This window comes from Nyctibius grandis, chromosome 4, assembly GCF_013368605.1.
Source record: "Nyctibius grandis isolate bNycGra1 chromosome 4, bNycGra1.pri, whole genome shotgun sequence".
Lineage (NCBI taxonomy): Eukaryota > Metazoa > Chordata > Aves > Nyctibiiformes > Nyctibiidae > Nyctibius > Nyctibius grandis.
Window position 1 is genome coordinate 3,944,501 of NC_090661.1, and position 23,411 is coordinate 3,967,911.

Below are 23,411 nucleotides of genomic sequence, written 5' to 3' on the forward strand. Positions count from 1 at the left end.
CATGATAACTTCTAAGATTCCTGGGCGATTAGGGTTTCCTATTCGAGCCCTCTGTGTAATTAATGCAATCCATTTACTCCATGTAGCATCAGTTGCATGATGAGTAGTAGGAACCTTACCCTTGAACATCCAGCCTAGTACTGGTAATCGGGGTGCCAGGAGAAGCTGTGCTTCAGTACCGATTACCTCTGAGGCAGCTCTAACTCCTTCATATGCTGCCAGTATCTCTTTTTCAGTTGGGGTGTAATTGGCCTCAGAGCCCTTGTATCCTCGACTCCAAAATCCTAGGGGTCGACCTCGAGTCTCCCCTGGCACTTTCTGCCAGAGGCTCCAGGTAGGACCATTGTCCCCAGCTGAGGTGTAGAGCACATTTTTAACATCTTGTCCCATACGGACTGGTCCAAGGGCTACTGCATGCACAATCTCTTGTTTAATCTGTTCAAAAGCCTGTTGTTGTTCAGGGCCCCACTGAAAATCATTTTTCTTTCTGGTCACCTGATAAAGAGGGCGTACAATCTGGCTGTAATCTGGAATATGCATTCTCCAGAAACCCACAACGCCTAAGAAGGCTTGTGTTTCCTTTTTGTTAGTTGGTGGGGACATAGCTGTTATTTTGTTGATCACCTCTATCGGGATCTGGCGACGCCCATCTTGCCATTTAATCCCTAAAAACTGGATCTCCCGGGCAGGCCCCTTGACCTTGCCTCTTTTTATGGCAAAACCAGCTTGCAGAAGAATTTGAATTATTTTCTCCCCTTTGTCAAAAACTTCTGCTGCTGTATCACCCCATACAATGATGTCATCAATATATTGCAAATGTTCTGGAGCTCCACCCTCTTCTAGTGCAGTCTGGATCAGTCCGTGGCAAATAGTAGGACTGTGTTTCCACCCCTGGGGCAGTCGATTCCAGGTGTACTGGATACCTCTCCAGGTAAAAGCAAACTGTGGCCTGCACTTTGGTGCCAAGGGAATAGAGAAAAATGCATTAGCAATGTCTATGGTGGCGTACCACTTGGCTGCCTTTGACTCCAGTTCGTATTGAAGTTCTAGCATGTCTGGCACAGCAGCACTCAGAGGTGGTGTAACTTCATTTAGGCCACGATAGTCCACAGTTAATCTCCATTCTCCATTAGACTTTTGCACTGGCCATATAGGACTATTAAAGGGTGAGCGAGTCTTGCTAATCACTCCTTGATTTTCTAATTGTCTAATCAGTTTATGAATGGGGATCAGGGAGTCTCGATTGGTGCGATATTGTCGTCGGTGCACCGTGGCAGTAGCAATTGGCACCTGTTGTTCTTCAACTTTCAGCAACCCCACAACAGAAGGATCCTCTGAGAGGCCAGGCAAGGTAGACAGCTGTTTAATGTCCTCAGTCTCTACAGCTGCTACACCAAAGGCCCATCTATATCCTTTTGGGTCCTTAAAATACCCTTTCTTAAGGTAGTCTATGCCAAGGATGCACGGAGCATCTGGACCAGTCACAATGGGGTGCTTTTTCCATTCATTTTCAGTTAGGCTCACTTCGGCCTCCAATACAGATAACTCTTGAGATCCCCCTGTTATTCCCGAGATACTGACAGATTCTGTCCCTTTATGATTCGATGGCATGAGGGTGCACTGTGCACCAGTGTCTACCAGGGCTCGATACTTTTGTGGTTCTAATGTGCCAGGCCATCGAATCCACACAGTCCAATAAATCCGGTTATCCCTCTCCTCCTCCTGGCTAGAGGCAGGGCCCCTCTAATTAAAGATTGGATTCGTACTGCTCACGGGGATTGGACCTTCATTTCCTTTATTCACTCTTGGAAAAAAAGGATTTGAGGCCCATCTACCCTGACTGGAGTCCTGCTCATTGGTAACTGGAGCAGCCATCCTCCTAGAAAAATTCTCTCTGGTATTTCTGTTAGCTTGCAACTCACGTACTCGTGCCTGTAGGGTACTGGTAGGTTGTCCATGCCATCTGTTCATGTCCTCCCCATAATCACGCAGGGTAAACCACAGGATACCTCGTGACGTGTTCCGTTTCCTTTGAGCCGGTCCAGTAGGAGGGCGTTGCCTCCTAAAGGCTGCAACGCGGGCCTGTGTAGGTAGAGAGTCAAGTTTATTCTCGATCCTGGACAGTTTGTCTGACAGTTGTTTCAATGAGTCTTTGTTTTCCTTAGTCAGTTTTTCCACAGCCGAGACACGGGCCTGCAGTGGGGAAGAAATACTATCTTCATACTGTCGCATATAGTTAGCCATTTCGCCCACACTAGGTCGTGCCATAGCATCTTCTCCCCAGACTAATATTGACAATGTATGGGCATGTGGTGGTGGAGCACTCTTCACAACCTTCCGGAACATGGATCGGTTGCATTCCACTTCATCAGGATTTACAGGATCTACAATGTCCTGAGGGTGTTTATAAATGATCTCTTGCACAGCTAGTTCTCTAAGGTAGTTAATACCTTTTTCTATAGTGGTCCATTTGCTTAGGTGGCTCATAACATCATCTTTATAGGGATACCTGCTCTTTACAGCTGACAAGAGTCGCCTCCAGAGACTGATACTGTTCGACCTTCTTGGAAGCATCTTATCAATACCACCATCTCTGGACAGGGATCCCAACTGTCTGGCTTCTCTACCATCCAGTTCTATGCTATCTGCCCCATTATCCCAGCATCGGAGCAACCAGGTAATTATTGGCTCACCGTCATAACGACTAAAATCTTTTCTTATATTTCGCAGTTCTTTCAGGGATAAGGAGTGGTAGGTTATCTCTACTTCCGAGTCCGAGTCCTCCTGTGATTGTTCTGCTTTAGAAGGACCTTTCTTGTCCTTCTTGTGTAATGGGCCTTCTTTAAAAAGACGATCAAGGAAACCCCCCTCTGTGTCAGGCCCTGACTCTGACTGAGAAGGGCCCTCACCTGGGTCCCGTGCTGGCTCTGCCTTAGAAGCCTCTGAATCATCATCCTTCACTTTACTAGTTGATTTCTTTCGGTGTTTTCTCCTGGTTACAGGGGCAGCATGATACCTCCCGCTGTTGCTGCACCGACATCTAATCACATAGCACACCAGTAACACATACAGGACACCCAAAAATAACAACATGCCCTGTTCGAATTTTGCAGGAATCAGCTTGGCAAAAAAGCAGCAGATACTATCAAAATCAGTTAAAAGACGCCCGGTGTGCGCAGCTACCGATTCGCGATTAAAGCTGCCCATCATTGTATCATAGAGATAAGAGATCGGAATAATGACTGCCCAGTTTATCACGACATAAATCAGTATCACAACCCATACCGAAACGACACATTTTTGACCAGCACGCCCTGTTAAACCACACGTAAGCACTAACACACAGCGCATACGGCAAGTAAGGTATCATTACACATAACTGTAAAACAAGCTTTATAAAGAGAAGAGGTAACACAAGGCTCACAAATGACATTACCATCTTAGCTATCTGTTTTAATTTCCAACCCCTCGTAAATCTCAAAGGAAGAAATCTGATACTCTCTTGGCTGAGCTCTCCGGGTCTCCTCCCACTGGAGCTGGGATTCGACTTATCAGAGCAACCTGTCGGAGCTTCTCTCGTGCCCCACGTTGGGCGCCAATAAATCTGTCACGGTTTAAAGCTGGGCTGGCGATTAAACCTGCGGCAGATGCCCTCTGTTATCCCCCCCCCTCCCCCCAGAGGGAAAGGGAAAGGGAAAAGGGAGAGAGACTTCTGGGTTGGAAAATTAAAACAGTTTTAATAAACTATAATAATGAAAAAAAAAAAAGTATAATAATAATAATAAAAATAATCAAATATATACAAAAATATATATACAAAACCAAGATCGAGCTCCCCTGAAGTCAGCCACGTCACCACCGGCACTGCAGGGCAGGCTCCGGGAAGGCCCAGCCTGGGCCTAGCGATGGTCGAGAGCTGGATTCAGGAATGCACGGATCGGGATCGGGGGCAGCAGGAAAACAGACGGAGTCCTCCCTGGACACCGGCCATAGCAGAAAGAGAGCGAGACCCTCGTGATCCCCCCACTTTATACCGAGAATGACGTGTGTGGGATGGAATACCCTCGTTGGTCAATTTTGGGTCACCTGCCCTGTCTGCTCCCCACTGCAGCTGCGACCCCCCTTCGGCTCTTCACTCGTAAGCAATGAGGAATTTAGCAGTGACCTTGGTTTCTCTCAAGAATAAGTACAGCAAGAGCCTTTCTGCACAACATCCCTACCGGTGCCTCAGTGATAACTACAAACTTCGAGCGTTATCAGTCCTGGAAGCAGACACTGTCTGCAAAAACATGCAGTTAGTTTCAGAAAATGCAGTTACTTAAAGGAGACTTAGCTGAAAGTAAAAATCACTGAAAGGAAAATCGGCCTGGTTTAGGCCAAACCAGGACATTTGGACAGCCAGGCAGGTTTCACCTGGGAAGGCAGATAGATACACTGTATTTTCCTTTAATTTGTTAGTTATTTCTTTTCATCTGAGTGTGAGATGTGTGAGGAGGCTTCATCTCTCTTCTTTCAGTGTAGAACAGACTCTGCTGTTCTGCAAATATGCTGCACATACTTGAATCAGCTGGTTTAGCTTAACCTGTTTCATATGAAATTGCAATAGAGAAACAACGGTTGGAAGCTGACGTTGATCTTGGCTAGAGAGCTGAAACTAACAGTACATCCTCTCTCTGGTGTGGGTATGCCCAAGGGACACGAGGTGCCCTCCTTCTAGAAGCCAGACCTTACCTTGTTTGCAACAGTGAATATTAGTGCTTCAGTAACTGCACGTGTGATTTCTGCCACCAAGTGTTTTAGATGGTTACAAAACCTCAGGGCAGATGTACTGAAAACTTCCTCTTAGGCGTGAAGCCTCTCCAGTGTCAGGAGAACCTCTAGAGTCTGTATAGTGTAGCATGCACCTGGCTCAGACTCTGAGTTTCACAGGAGAAGAGCACTTTCCAGAACACTCTGAGGTGATAAGCATACTCTGAATTCCAAACCTCATAACTATATTTTCCTTTAATTGTTGTTATTAAGAGATGTAATCTCTGCTGAGAGAGTTCAGAAGTCAGATCGAGTTACTTAAATCCCTGTCTGAATAAATACCATTTTCCCTTTCTTCAGAAGACAGACAGACTCTGACAAAAAAAAAAGAATGAAGAGATGCCAGTGAATGTCCAATGTGTTACTTAACTCAGGTAATTTAATTTGAACAAACAAAAAAGTCAAAATTTGAGTTTGATGTAAGTTTAATCTGAACAAATGCATTTAAAAATACAGTATAAATAAATCTTAACTTATATAAAAATCGATTAAGAATTCTTTTTTTTGCTTTTTGTTTTTTTTTTACTAACTTTACAAAAGACCATTATTGAACATAGGAGCAAGACATTTTTAACTATGGCCTTTTTGTTAAGACATAAAATATGTACACACTCACAGTACTTTTCTTTGTGCAAAATACGTACTGACTGCTTTGCATAGCAGAAAAGCAACGCAAAAAAGAACTATATACATAACTGTGTTGCTGTAATACTTCAGGTAAACCTTTTGGAAAAATTATTAGACTTTCTCATTAAGAGCCAGTTTTAATTCTGAAGCATTCATTAAGGCTATTCCAGTATTGAGGTCTTGCCAATCCATGTCCAAAACACCCATTGTCAATCGTACAATCCAAGAGTGTGCAGTGTGTTAGCAGTAATTATGCCTGCTAACACCCTCAGCAACTGCATGTCCCAAAATTAGTCTTCGTACACTTCAAGTTTTCGTTGAGTTCCTTCAGAGATTCTCTTGGTACCATCTGAATTTGCAGACAGTGAAGATTCTGTGTTCGGCCCTCCTGGTGTGCGGAAAAAATTTTCTGTCGCTGCCTGGGGCTCTTGAGGTTCCTTTGGAACAGAGGGCTAAAGAGAAAGGAGAAAGTTACTTTTATTTAAGGGAAAGGGGGAAAAAAAAAGTGAATTCTAGTTTTAGGTTTTGACAGGATGTTAGCAAACTAATTTTTTTTTTCCTGAAATTTAAAAACTTAACAACTCTTTACTGAGAAGAGTATACCTGTATTCCTTGACATAGCTATAAATATATATATATATAAAATAAATAATATAAAATAAAATGTAGTTTCTTTAATCTGCTCCTATCTCCTTTTTTAATACAAACAGATCTTAGGCAATACAGTATTACACAAAATACACAGAAAAACTTCCTGTGGAAAAAAATATTGTTTTAAAATCCTCTACATCACATGCTATTAAAAAAAGCTAACATTAAATACAAGAACTTGAGAGTGGATTAAGAGAGTAGCAAGAAGGAAAGACAAAGTAACAAAGGGACAATTTGTTAATGTGTCCTCTCAGATCTATGCAAAATCCTCCCCCTAAAACAACTGTCTCTTCGCATCTTCCAGCTGGCTCCACTTCCACAACAAATAAGATACTTGTTCTTCCTTTCTAACCTCTCAATTGTATTGTACTTATGCTGGCCTTCACTGCCGGCTCTTTGTGGGCAGTGCTCATTTATAAAGAAAAAACCCATTTATTTAAAAATTCTACCTGCTATAACGGAATTACTGCACTATACTTCCCACTCAACCCACCACAGTCAATAAGTTGTGATGTATTTTTTATTTACCTTCTTTTGCAAGTTCCTGTTTCCTGAGCTCTGGCTGATATTTTCTGTTTGTGAAGAGACTGACACGTGGTGAAGAACAGGATTTGCAGGAACTTGCACACCACCAGGTATTAGTCCGACGTGTGGCAACGTAAAGTTCAGGACTGAAGACCTGGGATTTTGGGCAGAACTGGTGTTGCTTGAATTGAGAAAGGAGTTGCTCAGTCCAGGTGCAGCAGCTATAGAAGTTGGTGACAGCATTATATTCAAGGGTGTTATATGAAAAGCAGGAATGTTCACTGCTTTCAGATCAGATGCTGTCACTGGAATGACACCTGAAATGGAAAAATCAAGTGTTGAAGAAGATTAAAAACTGAGACTCGAGCCATTGCGTTGTGATTCCATCACCTCAGTAGGATGAGTCTGGCCCACAATCCTTTAAGCCAGACACCTGCATGCCTATTTTGTTTCGTACTCACCAGCAATGGGTGAGCTGTAGGTAGGGTGCTGTAATGAACATATCCCAGCTTTCTCTTTATCAGAAAAGCCTGCCTTGTTGCCATGAGTGCACTGAGTGAGAGGAATAAGATAGCCAGATGGAAAAAAAGTCTGAAAAATAAAAAGACAATACACTTGTACCTCAAATATCTAACAAACAAATAATGAAGTTTTTCTCCAATGCTGCAACCCCCTTGCCTTGTTCTTACTCTTTATCCTCCATATCCCCAGAGTCCTATATTCCGTGCCTGTACTATCTTCTGTCTGAAATTAGACAGAACTGACCCAAGGACACACTCTTTAAAGTAAGACTGCCCTACTGTGCAGAAGTCAGCTGGCTCCATTTCCAGCTGATGTCCTCAGTGAGGAACTGGAAATCCATCCAGGATTGGCACAGTACAATTAGACTAGACAAAAGAGAAATCCTGATACTGGACACTTTTTTTCCCCCCAGAAGAAGCATCTAGACTCAGTACTCATCACGTCACCTCATTCTTGGATTGTGTTTTTCATAAGACAAATATTGGAAGACAATTCTTTTGCATTTCCAAGTTCTGCTTTTGTCAACAGAACTGTTCTTTATTCAGGTTCTCTACAGTAGTAAGTCTTAGCTATAGAATACCAAATTTTACTGATGAAGAGGGTTTCATGTGATTCTGTTATAAATCAAAGTATCTGAGATTAAATATACACAAACAAAGGACTGGGGATGTAAGGGAACTCAACATCGCCTTCATCTACTTAGTCTTAATTGTGATCTTCATCCCAATCGATGCCTGAAAGTCACTTCACATCCTCTTATTTGTGTACTTAATGCAGAAGTATAAGTCCTACATTCCTACAAAGTAAGGTTTTAAAAGCACACTAAAAATAATCCAACCAAAGACAATCTATACATGTGTAGTTCCTTATAGTTCTGTTTCTTTTGCAAAGACTCCAAGTGATGTTTTCCCAGGTAACGGCAAGACGTGCTGTGGTGTCTGGCAAAGCTTACCTCAGGAGCAGGAATGGCAAACGCTACAGGTATGTCTTGTTTAGGTTTGATTTTGCCCTCATCTTCTGGAATATCTTCTCTTTTGCATTGGTCATAGCAACTTGCCGTGTTTTGATCTAATGTTTCAGTTTTGTTCTGTCTCTCTTCCTGGAAATTGTCCGTTTTGTGATTCATTTGTGAGCTATTGGAAGGTGGTCTTTCATGTTTAATGGATTCTCCCTTTTAAAAAAAGTACATACAAAAACAAAGACAGACGTTGTAAGACTTAATATTCTCAATTACAGGTCTACAATGATATTTATATATTTTAAAAATTAGGAAAGCAAGCTTTCTTCTTTCTCTTGATTCCCAAGATTGTGCTATAAAAAATTCTAGTCAACAAGACAACCAGTTCTGTGTTATCCCCTCTTGCTCCTTCGCAGCTAATGGAGGTTTGATGCCACACGTTGTCACAACACGCTTGTTAACATTTCACGACTGTTTTGGCAAGGACAATTTAAAGCAGCCTAATAATTTACAGAGGCACTAAAACACTCAGCAACCGAGGAGCAGAAAGCAATCCAGACCCAGTTTCTCCATATGCATCAAGTGTATCTGAACTACTACTTCTCTTCAAGTGCTGCATTGTTATGCCTACAACAATCCAACATGAACAGCGTACAGCATTGGATAGAAATATTTAGAAGGTATCAGGATTTTGGGACGTTCCCTGTCCAGGGACTTTCATGTGTCCACTTTCCCTCCTAACACCTCTAAAGCCGAGAATGAATGCCAGCAAGATGAGCAACCTGAACTACTCCAGAATTGTTGTATAAATAGGTAAGTCTTGACATAATGTTTTGGGAGTTGTTTTATTTTGACTAAGATCTGTACACTGACACATATTCTTGGAAATAAATATTTGGAGGAGGAAGAGAGGGGAAGAACAAGGAGAAAAATACAGCCTGACCCTACGTTGGCCTTTCAAAGATAAGTGTTATACTGCATACTGCATATTCTGCCTGATGCTTTGCAAATACCTGCAAGATTACGTGATATTTGAGAGAGAGAGAGATATGTGTAAATAAAAACCAGCCCCCCCAAACATCAGCAAGCACAACAAATGAACATCATCCCTTCAAGCGTGACATTATTTAAAATGCCTACATGCACTGGTAGGCTCCTAAATCACTTTGAAAATCAGTAGGTGGCAACATCATTAAGCTATAAAATGGCATTTTAAAAATAACTTACCAGAGAAGTATCAAGGCTTTCCTCATCACTTCTGTACCTTTTAATTAAATTATTCTCTTGTAGTGCTTGTGTTCTTTTAAGGCACCGCTGTGATGAATTTTCTGATTTGAGAGTCGCTTTTTCTTTAGCTGTCAAGGACTTTGTTGGATCATCTGTAGCTATCTGATTGTCCCCTTCCCCAGTGGTTATTTTATTTAATACTTCTGAATTAATACTCTTAATTCCAGTTACATTGGCACATGGTAGAGGCTGCAACATGAAACTTGGGCTGTATGTTGTCACAGTGTGGGCTTGGGAAGGATGGAGATATATTGCATATGGAACACCAGAATGAGGATGAGGTAGTATTACTGGTGAGACTGGGCTGTGGCTCGGGGGACAGACACCCAGTGGCTGCATGAAAGCTGGCTGCTGAGAGGGTGCTGCGGTGCGAGGAGCTTTGGCCTTGGGGACTACCTCAGGTGAGGATAAATTACATGCCAGAGCAGATCTTGACAATTTCTTTTTCAGCTCTTTTCTTTTCCTTAAAAAAAAGACAAAAACAAATAAAAAAGCCCAAACATATTTTAATACACTGGTACAGAAATGAGCACCCTGACAAATTGTTTTCTGCAATACAAAGAACGTGAACTTGTACTTCTCAATCCACTAAACAGAAAATAATAAGTGAAAAAAATAGCCTGCAGTATCAGGGGTTACGGATTTTGCAGACTATTGCCCAACTCAAACTGAGCATAGCTTTAACTTAATGGCCAGTGATAAAATAAAGCTGCTCACCGTAACACTTGTGCAAACTTACTTTGATTGTCCTTCCAGCTGATGGTTAGCCATTGCTGGAACCTGAGCCATTTTACTTGGGAAAGCCGATAAATTTTGATCAGTACCTGGTTGGAGGGGGAAAACAAAACAAAATTGTTAGTGCCCCAAACGTAGAAGTTAAATTTTATCTTGAGGAGACTGCGTTATTTAATGTGGCATCCACATTTAATGAGAAGACACTAAGACTCCATGTTATCCTCAAACTGCAGCCCAGCCTTGATTTGATCAATTGGATGGTAGCTTACATCAAACAAATGTAAAAGCCTCAGCTCCACTTGTTTTCCCTCGAAAGAGGATACCTAGCAAGAACATGAACAGTGACAGGTAATTTTGTGGCAATTTATGGAATACAGAACTGCTTAGATAGTAAGATGTAAAGCACAGTGTCTACAACAAACCAGGGTTAGAGCAGTTCATAGAGAAAGATACAATATCCAGAGAATCGGCTGTACCACACAAACACAAGTTTGTAGCCAGTAAGACATCACACAAAGTCAAGAGAGTGATACGTAAAAAGGGATTTAATATTCTTCTTAAAGCAAAAATAGTAATACGCCACTCCTGGTGTATTTGGTGTGAGAGAGGAGGATAGAGTTCCCTACAGCGCACTGAATTTGGTCCAGATCTCAATAAATCCGTTTCCTTTGTTGCAACTGCACAAGCTGTGACTGGATTTGGTCCACCAAACTGGAAAGAGCTACTAACTGCAGAGCTTGTGCACTGAACACAGATTGTTTTAGCTTTGTTCTCACTATCAGTCTGGTAAAGCCTCAGATTTACAGGCAACAGCTATTCTCCCCATCTTGTCTATTTTTGACAGTTCTTAAGACACCGTTGTAAGCAGGCGTACCCACACATCCGCATCTCCTCGGAGAAGAGGGCAAGCCTGAATATTTATTGCAAGACTCCATCTGAGTTAAAAACAAACTTAGAAAGCGATACATACTCGTGCTTATTTTAACTGGACTGGTCGGAGCAGATTGGATCTTTCTTCTGTCGTTTTCTATAGTTTTAACTAACTTTATGAGAGAAGGATGCCGAGTGAAATTTTGCTTTCCATTTGAAGGAAAAAGGTTTTTTGAACATTGCTCTGTAGAAGGGATGGATTCTGAAATAGGTGGGGGACAGGTTGTAGAAGTTGTAGAAGTTGTTTCTTCAAGTTTTGTATCTAAAAAGCAGGAAAAAACCCAAAGAGTAAATACATCGCATGTGCAGATTCAGTAATTAGAAGCAGTTATTTGAGCCTGGCTTACAATTATTGAAGTATTAGCAGCAGCAAAAGTGGAAATGCAAGAGTCTGAGTATGACTACATCTGCTGTGTGGAAATACATACTGGTGTGCTATGCTGTCAAGGATAGTGACGTGACTAGTAAAGACTTTCCGCTTAGTTTACACTGTCTTTTGGTCAAAAAATTTCTAGCAGAGAAAACAAAGAAACGATAGAAATCATCGGCAGAACAAAAGGAAATAACACATACACCTACCCTGAGTATTTGGCAAGACCTCAGGTCCTGTCCACTTGAATGCTGGTTTTCTACCTCTCTCCTCTGTAACATGAACTTTCTTGATAAGCTCAAGGCTACTGAGAACATTCGCTATGTCATAAAGTCTCCTAATTTTGGCTGAAATAAAATAAACAAATGCAAAGTATAGTAATTCTGATTAACAAGTGAACATATATCAGATTTAAAACGTTATAATGCCCTTTTAGCAGCTAAAAGGGAAAACCTTTATATTTTTATAAGAACAATTTTGTGGAACAGGTATTTATACTGTGAGATAACATATCACAGTATAAAGTTTATATGTAAAATAGAATGACATAGATACAGATCTAGAAAAGAAAATACTGCTGAGTGTGTCATGCTAAATATAGAAAAAAATATTTTCAAAGCAAGTTAGGTTCTGTGCAATGGCCAAAGCTACACCCATTTTTTAGTGAAAATAAGTAGCTTAAAAGGCAGGTATGTGGTGAATAGGGGAACTAAGGGGAAGAGACACACTGAAATCCAACAGGATAATCATCCTGCACGTTCTTAATTGTTTTGAGGTTGAGCAATTAGGGAAAAGCTTTAGGCAGCAGTCAAATTACAAGTGACTTCTGGACTGCAAAGTGGGAGTGCTTAGGCCAACGCTACTGCTACTGAAAATTTCAAGTCTAGCAAGTCATGGAACTCAGGACTATGACTGTTAACCAAGAACACGGTAAAGCGTATGATACCTGAAATACAGACACACAGATGTGTCTGAAAACGCTTTTATTGCGAGACAGATGTTACGGAGGAAGAAGAAAGAATGAAAACAAACAAAAAGCCCCCACTGACTACCCGCCCACCCTCTGTACATTGCCATGATGCAGTGGAAAGGAAACGACAAACTGAAACCAGTGAGGATCAGTTTTCTTGTTGCATAGATACAATTCCACAAAAAAAAGCAAAGGAGTCTGTCTGAGAATCAAGGAAGGGTGTAATTTTCAGTGAAACCCACAATTAATTCTCGATGCCTCAAGAGCAGACACATTTTCGATTATTATCGATACACAGGCCTAGAACTAGAAATACCTTTTCATTTGAATGGAGAGGAAGAGGAGGAAGTGTGCAGGGAACTGAGAGCAGGGTAAAAGAATGAAGAAATAATTGGCAGTTACAGCACTGGGTTTCACTTCCTCTCACGTGTAAGTTATTAACAGGGCTTTTACAGAATTTCTTTAGATTTCCAACAAGTAAGTTACGTGACCAGAACACAGATTTGCATGATTCTGGGGCATCGTTGATGAAATGATGCTGAAATCTTTGACAGACTGCTTGAGGAAAGAGAAATTGTTACCAATAAGCAGCCTTGTGGCATTACCTCAGGAGAGAGGATTTAATGGACTTTTTCCTTTCTGTAGTCATTATGGGTCACTGATTATGCACAAGTGGGTCCCTATTAAAAACTGTGCAAGGTGTTCAGTGAGTTTTTGGAGGCTCAAATATATTTATGGCAGGAAAAAGATGATGGTATTTTACACTATATAAACTTGTACTAGAATAGTCCATTTAGCTGACACTTGATATTTCTGTTTAGAGTGAGATCCAACAGCAGACAACAGCAGCATTTTACTTACTTTTAAACTTGCTTTTATCTACGTCTTCGAACTGGTCTTCTCCAATCAGGATTTTGGCAGCAACGTCAAGGCTTACTATTTGAGGAGACGATACGAGAAACAGCATCACAAATTTCTGGCTCATCACTCGCAGAGACTTGTCTTTCCTGCTATTTACTGATGCTGCAGCAAGCAGGAGAAAGGATTGACATATTAAGTGACGCACCAGCTACAAACATTTTATAAAAAATGAAGAAATTTGCCAGTAACAACTATTATAAGAATAAACAACACAGCAACTAGGCAGGGCTGACCTGGACTCCAGAATCGTGTCTCTACATGGCAAGGACCAGGTAATTAGATGGACACCAAGTCTAACTACAAAGAGAGATTGCAATGGTTCCCCTTGTATATATTTCCTATTGTCTGACAACTTGTACTCGTAAAGCTGCTTAACTGCAGGTTATCAATGTATTTAACAATCCTTAATTAACATTTCTTCCATGAATCAAACCTAAACTAAAAGATAAATTAATGGAGTAATTGATACTTTTGGCTTCTATAACATTTCAATAGTAACAAATCCTGCATTTGGATTGTAGATTGGGTATGTTTGATGGTTTCACCTGATGCCCCCTTGTTCCTGCACTGTAAAAACAAAATACATGTGTAAGAACTGAATGAGTAAGAGAACTGAAAGTGTAGAGCACTTGTTCTCACCACTGCCTTTCAGGCAGTACCATTTCAGGAAAAAAAAAAGTCCAATAATGTTTTTCCAAGTTCGTAGATATTTATCGTTACAAGCACATATTATTCTTGGCATTATAGAGAATTATTACCAGCACGAAATTCTATTCCTGGGAGCTCGACAAAAGACATTTCTGAATGATCATTTGAGCCAAAAGATCTTGCCATTTCTTCATTTCTTTCACCATCAAAATCAAATTCATGCTCGTACTGTCTTTTCTTGATCATCTGAATTTGTTGTGTATATTTGTTCTCTTCTCCAACTTTTTTCAAAGCCTCCAGGGTTTTGGAGAGATTATGTCGCCCGTGCCAAGCATATTTGTTTTTGGCAAGGCGGCTCACCATGTGTAGGCTCTCCAGCACGTTCACAATATCATATATGCGCCTACGTTCAAAATCTGAAAAAAAAGAAGACGAACATGACATCTCTACTACATAAAATATGTTTACGTTTACCTGAAACATGTTTGCACAGAGAAGGGATCAGTTTCCTATACTTCCCCCTCCTCTTAATATACTTCTAAGCCATTTTCGCCAATTTCTCGTTACGAAGGTTTCTGGAAATAGCCCTCATAGATGTTGCCAGCAAGGAAAAGAAAACAATTCTTGCTTTAGATATGGAAGGACTTGCTTTTCCACAGTTATACTTGCTTTACAGCATTCCTTAAGAAAGAAAACTCACTGTTGCCAGAAGAGCCATCAGATGGATTTCAATACAGCTTTAAAAAAAAAACAAAGCATTTTAAATTATTCATTGCATTGATTTTAGATCATCTCATTAAATATCCTTGGAAAATTGTGCTAGGCAACTGTTTTGTTAACTTGGTTTTATATGTTATTCTATTAACACACTGTCTTTTTCTCTTTGGTCTGTTAAATTCTCGAGTTTGACTAGGCATTTTCTAAAGGAGATGTTATTTTTTACAAAGTATAAATAAAGTAGGCATTTTTTTTTAATTTACAATTCATCCCTTTTCTGTGTCCCCCAACATATTCTGAAGATATAAGGATACCAAAAATTTTATAGCAGTATGATTTGTAACTATTACTAGTGTTACAATCTGTAGAAGACTGCAGTTTCATAGCTCCTTGATAAAAAAAAAGCTTCAGCTTAATGTCAGCAACTCAGACTCTCAGAAGGTCATTGGTGTGATATAAAAATAGTGATATAAAAAGAGAAAGTTAAATTATCCCAGAGAGCAGAAAGTAGTTTCTTGCTTTGATGCCATGATTGGACAGAAAGTTGTGGGTTCAGCTTGAGAAACGCTAGTTCCTGCTGCAAAAATCCAACCACTGACCTTAGCCATCATCTCTAGATCCAAAAAACTGCAACTAGTTATTTGTGGTATCGTCAATAATTTAGATGTTTAATATTAAGCATAGTTCAGAGTTTCTCAATTCAGTTCACCAAAGAAATTTTAGCTTTTTAAAAGAATTGCTCTAAGAATGAAGAGTTTAAAGCTGAGTTTAAATAAGTTTTAGAGTACACAGTGAGCATTGAAAATTTTATGGAGCAAAATATACTAACACAAGTGGCAGGTTATTGGCAAATTTGTACGAAGAAATATATAACAGCATATACACCAACTTACTGAGCTCTTCAGCTACTTCATCAAGGCAAATGTAATTATTCTCTGTAGTGCTGGGGTAATCAGGATATCGAGCTAAGAATTTATGACACAGTAATCCGAGACTTTTCTCTTTGCGACTTCGTTGAGATTTTTCATATTCATCTCCCAATAAGTGCTCCTACGTGGAAATAAGAAAAAAATAATTTGGAATTTCTACAATATGTAAACGTAGGTATTTAACAGCTTCATTGTGAGCACTGTCAAAGGCCCAGTGTTCTCCCTTTGTCCTCAACAGCTGTGAAATAAAATCAGCAAAACGTTACCTGTTGTACCTAACTAGGCGATATATTTGGTAAATACTTATATTTGGTAAACACTTCAAAATCAAAACTTTGAAAACGTTGTGGTATGTTAATGTATAACTTTTTATTCTGAATAAACAGCCTCCAGCTAACTTAAAAAAAAAAAAAGTAAATAAAGATGACCCCTTTACGACGTACCTGCAAACAGTGTTTTGCCTGTAGGACCTCACTTGTGTCGTTCGACAGTTCCCTTCTCTGTTCCCTGCTCCTAATCTCAGGACTAGCTGCGCTAATCAGCATTTTCAGGTTCGAAGTAGGCGTCCATGGGTCTGCTGGAGGGATTTCTTTAGGCTTTGGGGGTGTGGTTAGAGGCTGACAGTCAGGCTGTATCTCTGTCAATACAGGTGAGGTAGCTGCTTGTTTCAAAGGGGTTTTCAATACACTTCTGTGTGGCTCAGAATGATTTTCCTACACACCAAGAAAAAGCAAAACTGATGTTAAAGCCCAGAAGTGCTGCAATCCGTTTGTTGATGACAGTCAGAGCGGGGTAGAGATCAGCTGCGGTTTTTGGGTAGCTCAGAGTCAAAGGTTGCAGTCGTACCCCTGCCCTGAAACCATCTTCGACTCTGCCTTTAGCTTTTAAGACACGGGGCCCGTGCTATTCTTGAGGTAATTTTCCTTTTCTTTCCCTCTAGGGAAAATCCAGTAAGAGTGGATGTTAATCCGTGGCAGAAAGCTACGAAGAATGACCGAAACACCTTTTATTACGGAAAAAAAAAGGAAAGGGGAGGCAGGGAGAAGTCCTGCTCCTTACGAAACTGGTGGATAAAAGTCGTCAGGTGAAGTTTTAGGTAATTTTGTTAAGGGTAGAAATCAAAGGGACCGTGAAAGGCGCTCGATCGCTGCATCCAACGTCTTTCACGCGCGTCCGTTCAGACTAACGCGGTTTCACGCCGCGAGCCGCTGCGAACGGCTGCGACCGGGCACCGCAAGGCTGTCACCGCACCGGGCACCGCGAGGCTGTCACCGCACCGGGCACCGGCGGCAACGTCCCCCGACCCGACCCCACCGCGAGGGACAGCAGCCCCCGGGGGGGCTGTTGCTGGTTTGGGTTCCCAGGCACGGAGGGGACCGCGGCGGAACCGAGGCGTTACCTTGTCGCCGGTCCCCATCTCCCCGCCCGCCTGCTGCATTCTGCCGCCGCGCAGCCTCAGGAGGCGACACCCGCCGGTCCCGCCGCCGCGCTCCGCATCGCAGGTCCCGCCGGTCCTGCGGGGCGGGAGGAGGAGGCAAGCGTTAGCAGGGCAGGCGGCTGAGACCCCCGCCGAGACGGACCGGGCGGGCGGGCGGCGGCGCCCACCTTGGCCGGTTCCCGCCGCCCTCGCTGCCGCCGCCGGGGATGTCCCGTCGCCTCCCGCCTCTGGGCCCGGCCCGCGCGCGCCCGGCGGCCCGCGCCCGCCGCCCAACGGCCCAGCCCCGCCCCGCCCCGCCCGCGCCACACCGGCTGCTGCCGGCGCAGCGCCGTCGATTGGCCGCCGCCGGCGGGCGGGGCCCTTCCGGGATCCGGTTTAAACATTTGGCGCCACCACTGTACCTAGAGAGCTGCTCTTCTCCGCTCCGCCGCTCGCCCGCTGTCCTCCCCAGGACGCGTGAGAGCCGGCACCCACCGGCAGTACCGCCGCCGCCGCCCGGTCCCGTCCCGCTGCGCGGCCGCTCCCGGTACCGGTTTGAATTCAACCCGCTGTGCCGCCGCGGGAGCGTGGGGCGGCCCAGCCCAGCCAATCACCTCGCAGCGCTCCGTCTCGCGCAGCCAATGGGAGCGCGGCGTTCCCCCGCCGTTCCCTCCTCCCGCCGCAGCCGCCGGGCGCGGGGAAGTTGGGGCTCGGGCCGCGCGGGGGTTTGACGGGTTGGCGGCGCGGGAACGGGGGCGCTCGGGGCAGGGCGTGCCGCCTCCCTCCCGCCCTGACCCAACGGCCGCCGCCGCGAGGGGATGAGCGAGATGAGCCGGGGCGAGGGGCGCTGATTGGTTTAGCAGAGCTAATTATCTGCCGCCGCTTCTCCCTGCTTGCCAGAGGCCGAGCCGGTCGGTCCTCCCTTACGGCCGCCGCCTGCGGCTCTGACGGCTGCTCGCGGGGTCCCGTGGCCTTTGCGTTCTTTAAAACAACAAAATCCATCGTCGTGCCCCAGCCACCCTCTGCCCCGGGGGCGGGAGGGGGCCCCGCGGGCCCCTGATGGTGGACTCCACCGGCAGCCCGAGGCCCAGACAGCCCGGGGAAGGCTCCTTCACCTACCGTGGGCTTCTGAAAACAGATTCGTGCTCTTAACTGTGAGGAAAAGCACTTATCAAAAAGAAAAAAAAAAAAAAGCTTAATAACTCACCGATTGCAGGGCTTGTGGCGTGGGGTCCTTGGGAGCAGAGGGGTATTAGCGCACCTGAGATAAGGCCCAGCGGCTGGCGTTGAGGTGGGCTGTGCTGCTTATCCCAGCTGTGACAACACTCCTGTTCTGCGGGCAGACATTTGGGATTGAAAACCTCTTCCCTTCGGGCATTTTTTTTTGCACTTGAGCTAGGATTGTGTAAAGATGAGAGCGTTTTAATATCAGTGTATAATTTTCTGAAAGGAAGTCTTTGAAAGCATGTAAATTCGAATTGAAAAATTACCCAAGTAACCTTCACTCCCTGGTATCACCGATCATGTAACAGCCAAAGTTTATTTGCTTGGAGTACGTACATGCCTCACCTCAAAAAGTGAGGTTTTCCCTTCTTTGTGCTTTGATACAATTACTGTACATTGCCTTCTTTTTGTACAAGGTGCACTAGAAGGTGTAACCGTTCTGTGTTCTGGTAATCCAGGATTGGTGTGCAACTCCCAAGAAGTACAGTTATAAATACTAAAAAATTGTGTTTCTTTTTTTTTTTTTTTTTTTGCAAACATGCAATACCATGATTGCTGAAATTTAAGTTACTTAAATGAGGAGCGAATGTATTCATGTGTTCCAGAAATCAAACTGGGAAAAAAAAAATCAGGCTTTTACATACAAGCTGTCACTTCATTACTCTCTTCATTTATGCTGGGCTTTGAAAATTAACCTTAACCCCTAATCAAGAAGCCATTATCTCTGTTCAAACACATTGTAGTATCTCTCGTGCCCTTTGTTCAGGGGAGATTTTGCTAGACTCAAAGTTAGCCTTGCAATCTGTCTGTTGTGACAGCATCAGGTATTTTTAAGTGAAGGGTAAAAGAGTTTCTGACATTATTACAGTTATTAAAATAATTATTCTGTTGGTAACTCGTGTGCCCCTTCTGTGGTCTTCCTGACTATGCTGCTGCCTTTGCCTTTTTGGGGTTATAGAAATACATGGAGCAGTCCATCGGTGTGCTCGGCTGCAGCCATCAATTTAAACTGTTCATATTTCATTCTGCTCTTGCTCGAGTTGCTTTCTGTAGCCCTAGGTGTAAGAAGCAGCACTTACGTTCTCTGCTAGGTGCCTTTTAAAGCGAAAAGAATAAGGATTATATGTTTTATGGCCCTGACTGGGAACCAGTAGCACCAGTACCAAGAATAGGTCTTTTAATGTATAACCTTGAAGCCTTTTGCATGATGATTCTCATGTGGGATGTTTGCTAGTTCCAAGTAATGTGCTGAATCCAGATATCGCCTGATGCCAGAAATCAGTGTTGGAGAGTGATATGTAATTTTATCTGTGCTAGTTCAACTAAAGAGTTACTTGAAGCATCGCCATGCAGATTAAAGAATACGTGTGATACATTGCAGAGGTTTAGCCAAATCCAATGAAAAAGTTAGGATTATATGTAAGGTGTTAAATAAGACATGAATATGTAAATTGAAGTGCTTCTACTGTCCATATTCTAGTTAAGCATGCCTCCTTACCTTGCCCATAGACATTTTCCTCTTCCTGTAACAGCATTAGCTGTGCACTATGCCAAAGAAAGCACTAATCTGGTTTACTTTGCATGCTCTGCTCCAAGTTGTGCTTCTTGTACGAACATGTCGTCAATAACGGATTCGTTTTAGCACAATCACAAGGCAGGAAAGTTCGACACCTTGTGCTTGTGTGCTTCATGGATGTCATGCTGTACTTCTGTCACACGGAATTGTAATTAATGGCTCACATAAAACCAAATGCATAAAGAATTTTACTGAAACAATTCTTATCGGGTAATTCCATGTATAAGCTCACTTACAGGGTGCCCAGGGAGGAGGTGGAATCTCCATCCTTGGAGATATTCAAAAGCCGTCTGGACATGGTCCTGGGCAAGGGGCTTTAGGTGGCCCTGCTTGAGCAGAGGGTTGGACAAGGTAACTTCCAGAGGTCCCTTCCAGCCTCAGCTATTCCATGATTCTGCGAGATATAAAGTGATTACATCTCTCAATGTGTATCTCTACTGGAAAGTTAAAAAAAAAAATTCACTTACTGATGGTATGTGAATTTAAAAGATTGTTGTTTGTACAGTCTTCAGAAAACTGACCTTTCTGTAGCTTTCTGACTGTTCAGACTATTGTAGGCTGCTCTCCTCAAGGAACTAGCTTGTGATTCCTCTTTCTAGGACTGGAATTGGGAATTTGTAAGCACTGTTTGCCTGCAGGAGCTTTGCAGGGGAGTACCTCAAGTTAGGCATCCGATTCCTTTGTCGAAATACTGCTTGTGGGAATCCTTGTGAGTGCTGCTATTTATTGCATACGTCTCTTTCAATTGTCATGTTTTCTTCTAATGTTTCTTTTATTCAAGTGAATTTTAAAGGCAATAGGTATCCCTCTTTTATTAAATCTTAATTCTAATGTCTAATGGGTATCTAGCAGAAACTGCAGTCTTCCACAGGTATGTACTTCTAGTCAAGGAGTTAATGATATAAGCAGACCCTGAAATACCTCAGAAATATCTCAGTAGAGTTGGATAAAATACTTGATATATTTTAAGTATAGATAATGGCATTATTTTATTCAATAAAAATGAAAAGAAGGCAGAGGAGATTCAGAGGACGATGTAGTAGTCAGAAACCACAGCCTTTTCCTTATTCAGATGCTTCTGTAATGTTAATCTCTCCAGTCACTTCAAAATTCTGTAGTAATTAGGATTATAATACTTACCCTCATCTTCTCTCTGGGTTATGTCGTAACAAAAATGTCTTCATTTCAGAGTTATGAATAAAGTTTTCCAGAGCGTGAAAATAACTTAGGACTCTGTTTCTCACAGAAGTGCTGTAAGCACTTGGGTTCTCTAGAGGTCAGGCTTATTTTACTCCTTTGTATCTACAAGACCAGACTGCTGTGAAGGCCTGGAGATGTGCTTGCAGGCTGTATTCACGTCATACGTCATAGTATTTACCCAGCAAAATGACATGTGTAATTTTGTACAAGGTATAACAGCACTAAGTGTCTTTTAAATTATTAAATAAAAATACTTTTAAAGATTAAATATATACAGTAGGGAAATGATGACAAGTAAGGTGATATGTGACAGACTACTTCTAGACATTGTGGGGTTTTTAATCATCTCATGTATTTTTGTCTAAAAGTATTTTTGCCGTCCGATATCTCCGCAGACAGCAGCGTGTGGTCCTCCTACCCTGGGCGGTCAGGAAGATCAGCTCTGCAGGAGCCGTACGCAGCCTTAGAGCATGTAGGTACCCAAAGGAATCCCTGCTGCCACTTGCCTGCCTGGGAACTGGTGTGGTTGCAGGGAGAAAGGATGGGGGGCAGATAAGGAGCAGCCCCAAATCTGCAGGAGGTAGGTGTGCTCGGTGGCCGCAGCAGTGGGACGGGAGCAGCTCAGTGCAGGGCACAGCACCGGGGTCAGGAGGTGGCAGTGCCTGGTCCAGAAGGCGCTGCGGAGCGCTTCACTCGAGCCTTACCTAATTTTGTATTCATTAGTCTGCATAAAATTAAATCATACTCAGACACGTTATTGAACGAGTTGATTCAATTTAACTTCAGTTTATTTGCTTTCAGTTGTTACATTAGCTTTTGAAATTAGGCAAATTAAATCAGCTGGTCAAACTGAGGTGAAAGCTGGGAAGGAAACATAAAAAAACCCCATTATGGAAACCTGGATTCCTAAACAAACAAATGCCTTTTTCAGCATGCTAATTTCAGGGAATGCTAATTAAAACTTAATGCATGCACCAGAAACTACACTGGAAGAATATTAATAGCATGGTACAAAGAGAAATAGAGATGTAGTGTTTCAGTGCTTCACTTCTGTAGGTATATTGTTTCTATTTAGATGAATTATTAGGAGAAGATGATAACAGCACAGAAATGTGTGTGTGTACAAGATCAAACATACCTGAGGTTCAACAGGGCACCTTCTTAGCACTGGTGCTGAGCACGTACAGCTAAGATTTGGAGTACTTGGTATAGAGCATGTTTCTAATTCAAATGCATTCTACTCTTTGTAGTAAAAAATTTTACAGGTAATGGCAACTGAATTATCGTAGTGTATTTAATGTAAGTTTCGTTCTTTCAACATTTCAGAGATGAGCTGTCTCTACTAAGAGTTGAGACTCATGGCCATTTAAGGGAATCAATTTTTTTTAGAAATTAAGAGGAATTCCGCTTGCCAAAGAGAAACATACAGACAAGCCTTTCACTGAGATGTTATCCCCTGGTCCAAACCTAAAGTGTAAGTTGGAGCAAAGGCCTGTTTGCTTTGTGTCCTGGAACAAGAGGATTAGATTTATATTTTATTTTTACTGCTCTGTGTGCTTTCCACCCGAGTCACTGAAGTCAGAAGTTCCTGGGCCAGCTAAAACACAGGGTCAACTCTGTTCCTGAAAAGATTATAATAGTAATGACAGAACCCACTATATATATATATATATATATGAAAAAAATAGCATTTCTACAGAACCTGCAGATCCATTGCACATTGCATGCCTTGGTCTTACAGGGATCTATACTGCAAGCTTCAGTGTCCATCAGCCCAAGCTTCTTTGTGTTAGATATTCTCCCAGCACTGCCTTTTGCTGATGATTGGAAGGAAGATGGGAAGATGAATGCTCAGAGAGGATGAGATAGGAGCAATGAAGACGAGAGGCTGATAAATGTCTGAGAGGTGTGAAGAGTCAATAGTGCTTGTGTATGAACCAAGCGGTTACGAGGGGCTGCAATGGTACCCGTTCTCAGTTGGGATCTATTGAAAAAGAGGTGCTCTTTCAGTGCTACTTTGATAGCACTGGGCAGCGTTGTTATAGATAATGTCATGAACTCTGTTGTGCTATCACAGAGGTTACTGTCGCACACCGGTCAAGGACACATGACCCATTACTTGATATTACTGTTTGACCAAAAAAGGAGTTAATTCCCTGCCAGAATGTTTTATGTGGTGGAGTAAAAAAAAGCTTGCTATTATGTTGCTATTTGCAGGAGCCTTTGGAAGATCTTATTTCCCTGGGTGATTGTGCTACTGAAACCGCCTAATTTATTTTGTATTTCTTCTGTCACATATTTATAGTGGAGTCTAGTGTGGATTCTTAAAGCAGCCTATGAAGCATTTTTCTTAAGACTTGATTTCATTAGGTTCTTGCCAACAAGCAGCATCTAA

The 23,411-nt window shown here is 42.5% G+C and overlaps 1 protein-coding gene across 1 annotated transcript; it reads right to left on the reverse strand.

Annotated features, from left to right (window-relative positions):
- Nucleotides 1-5,726: 5,726 nt before the first annotated feature.
- E2F8 (E2F transcription factor 8) lies at nt 5,727-17,037 on the reverse strand. The gene is made up of 13 exons (XM_068399562.1): nt 16,999-17,037; nt 16,043-16,312; nt 15,564-15,720; nt 14,064-14,369; nt 13,246-13,407; nt 11,624-11,761; nt 11,085-11,306; nt 10,119-10,203; nt 9,320-9,842; nt 8,087-8,305; nt 7,074-7,203; nt 6,616-6,929; nt 5,727-5,888 (listed from the first exon to the last, which is right to left on the reverse strand). The coding sequence occupies exons 1-13, from the start codon at nt 17,035-17,037 to the stop codon at nt 5,727-5,729; spliced, it is 2,727 nt and encodes a 908-aa protein (XP_068255663.1).
- Between the last annotated feature and the right edge of the window lie 6,374 nt (nt 17,038-23,411).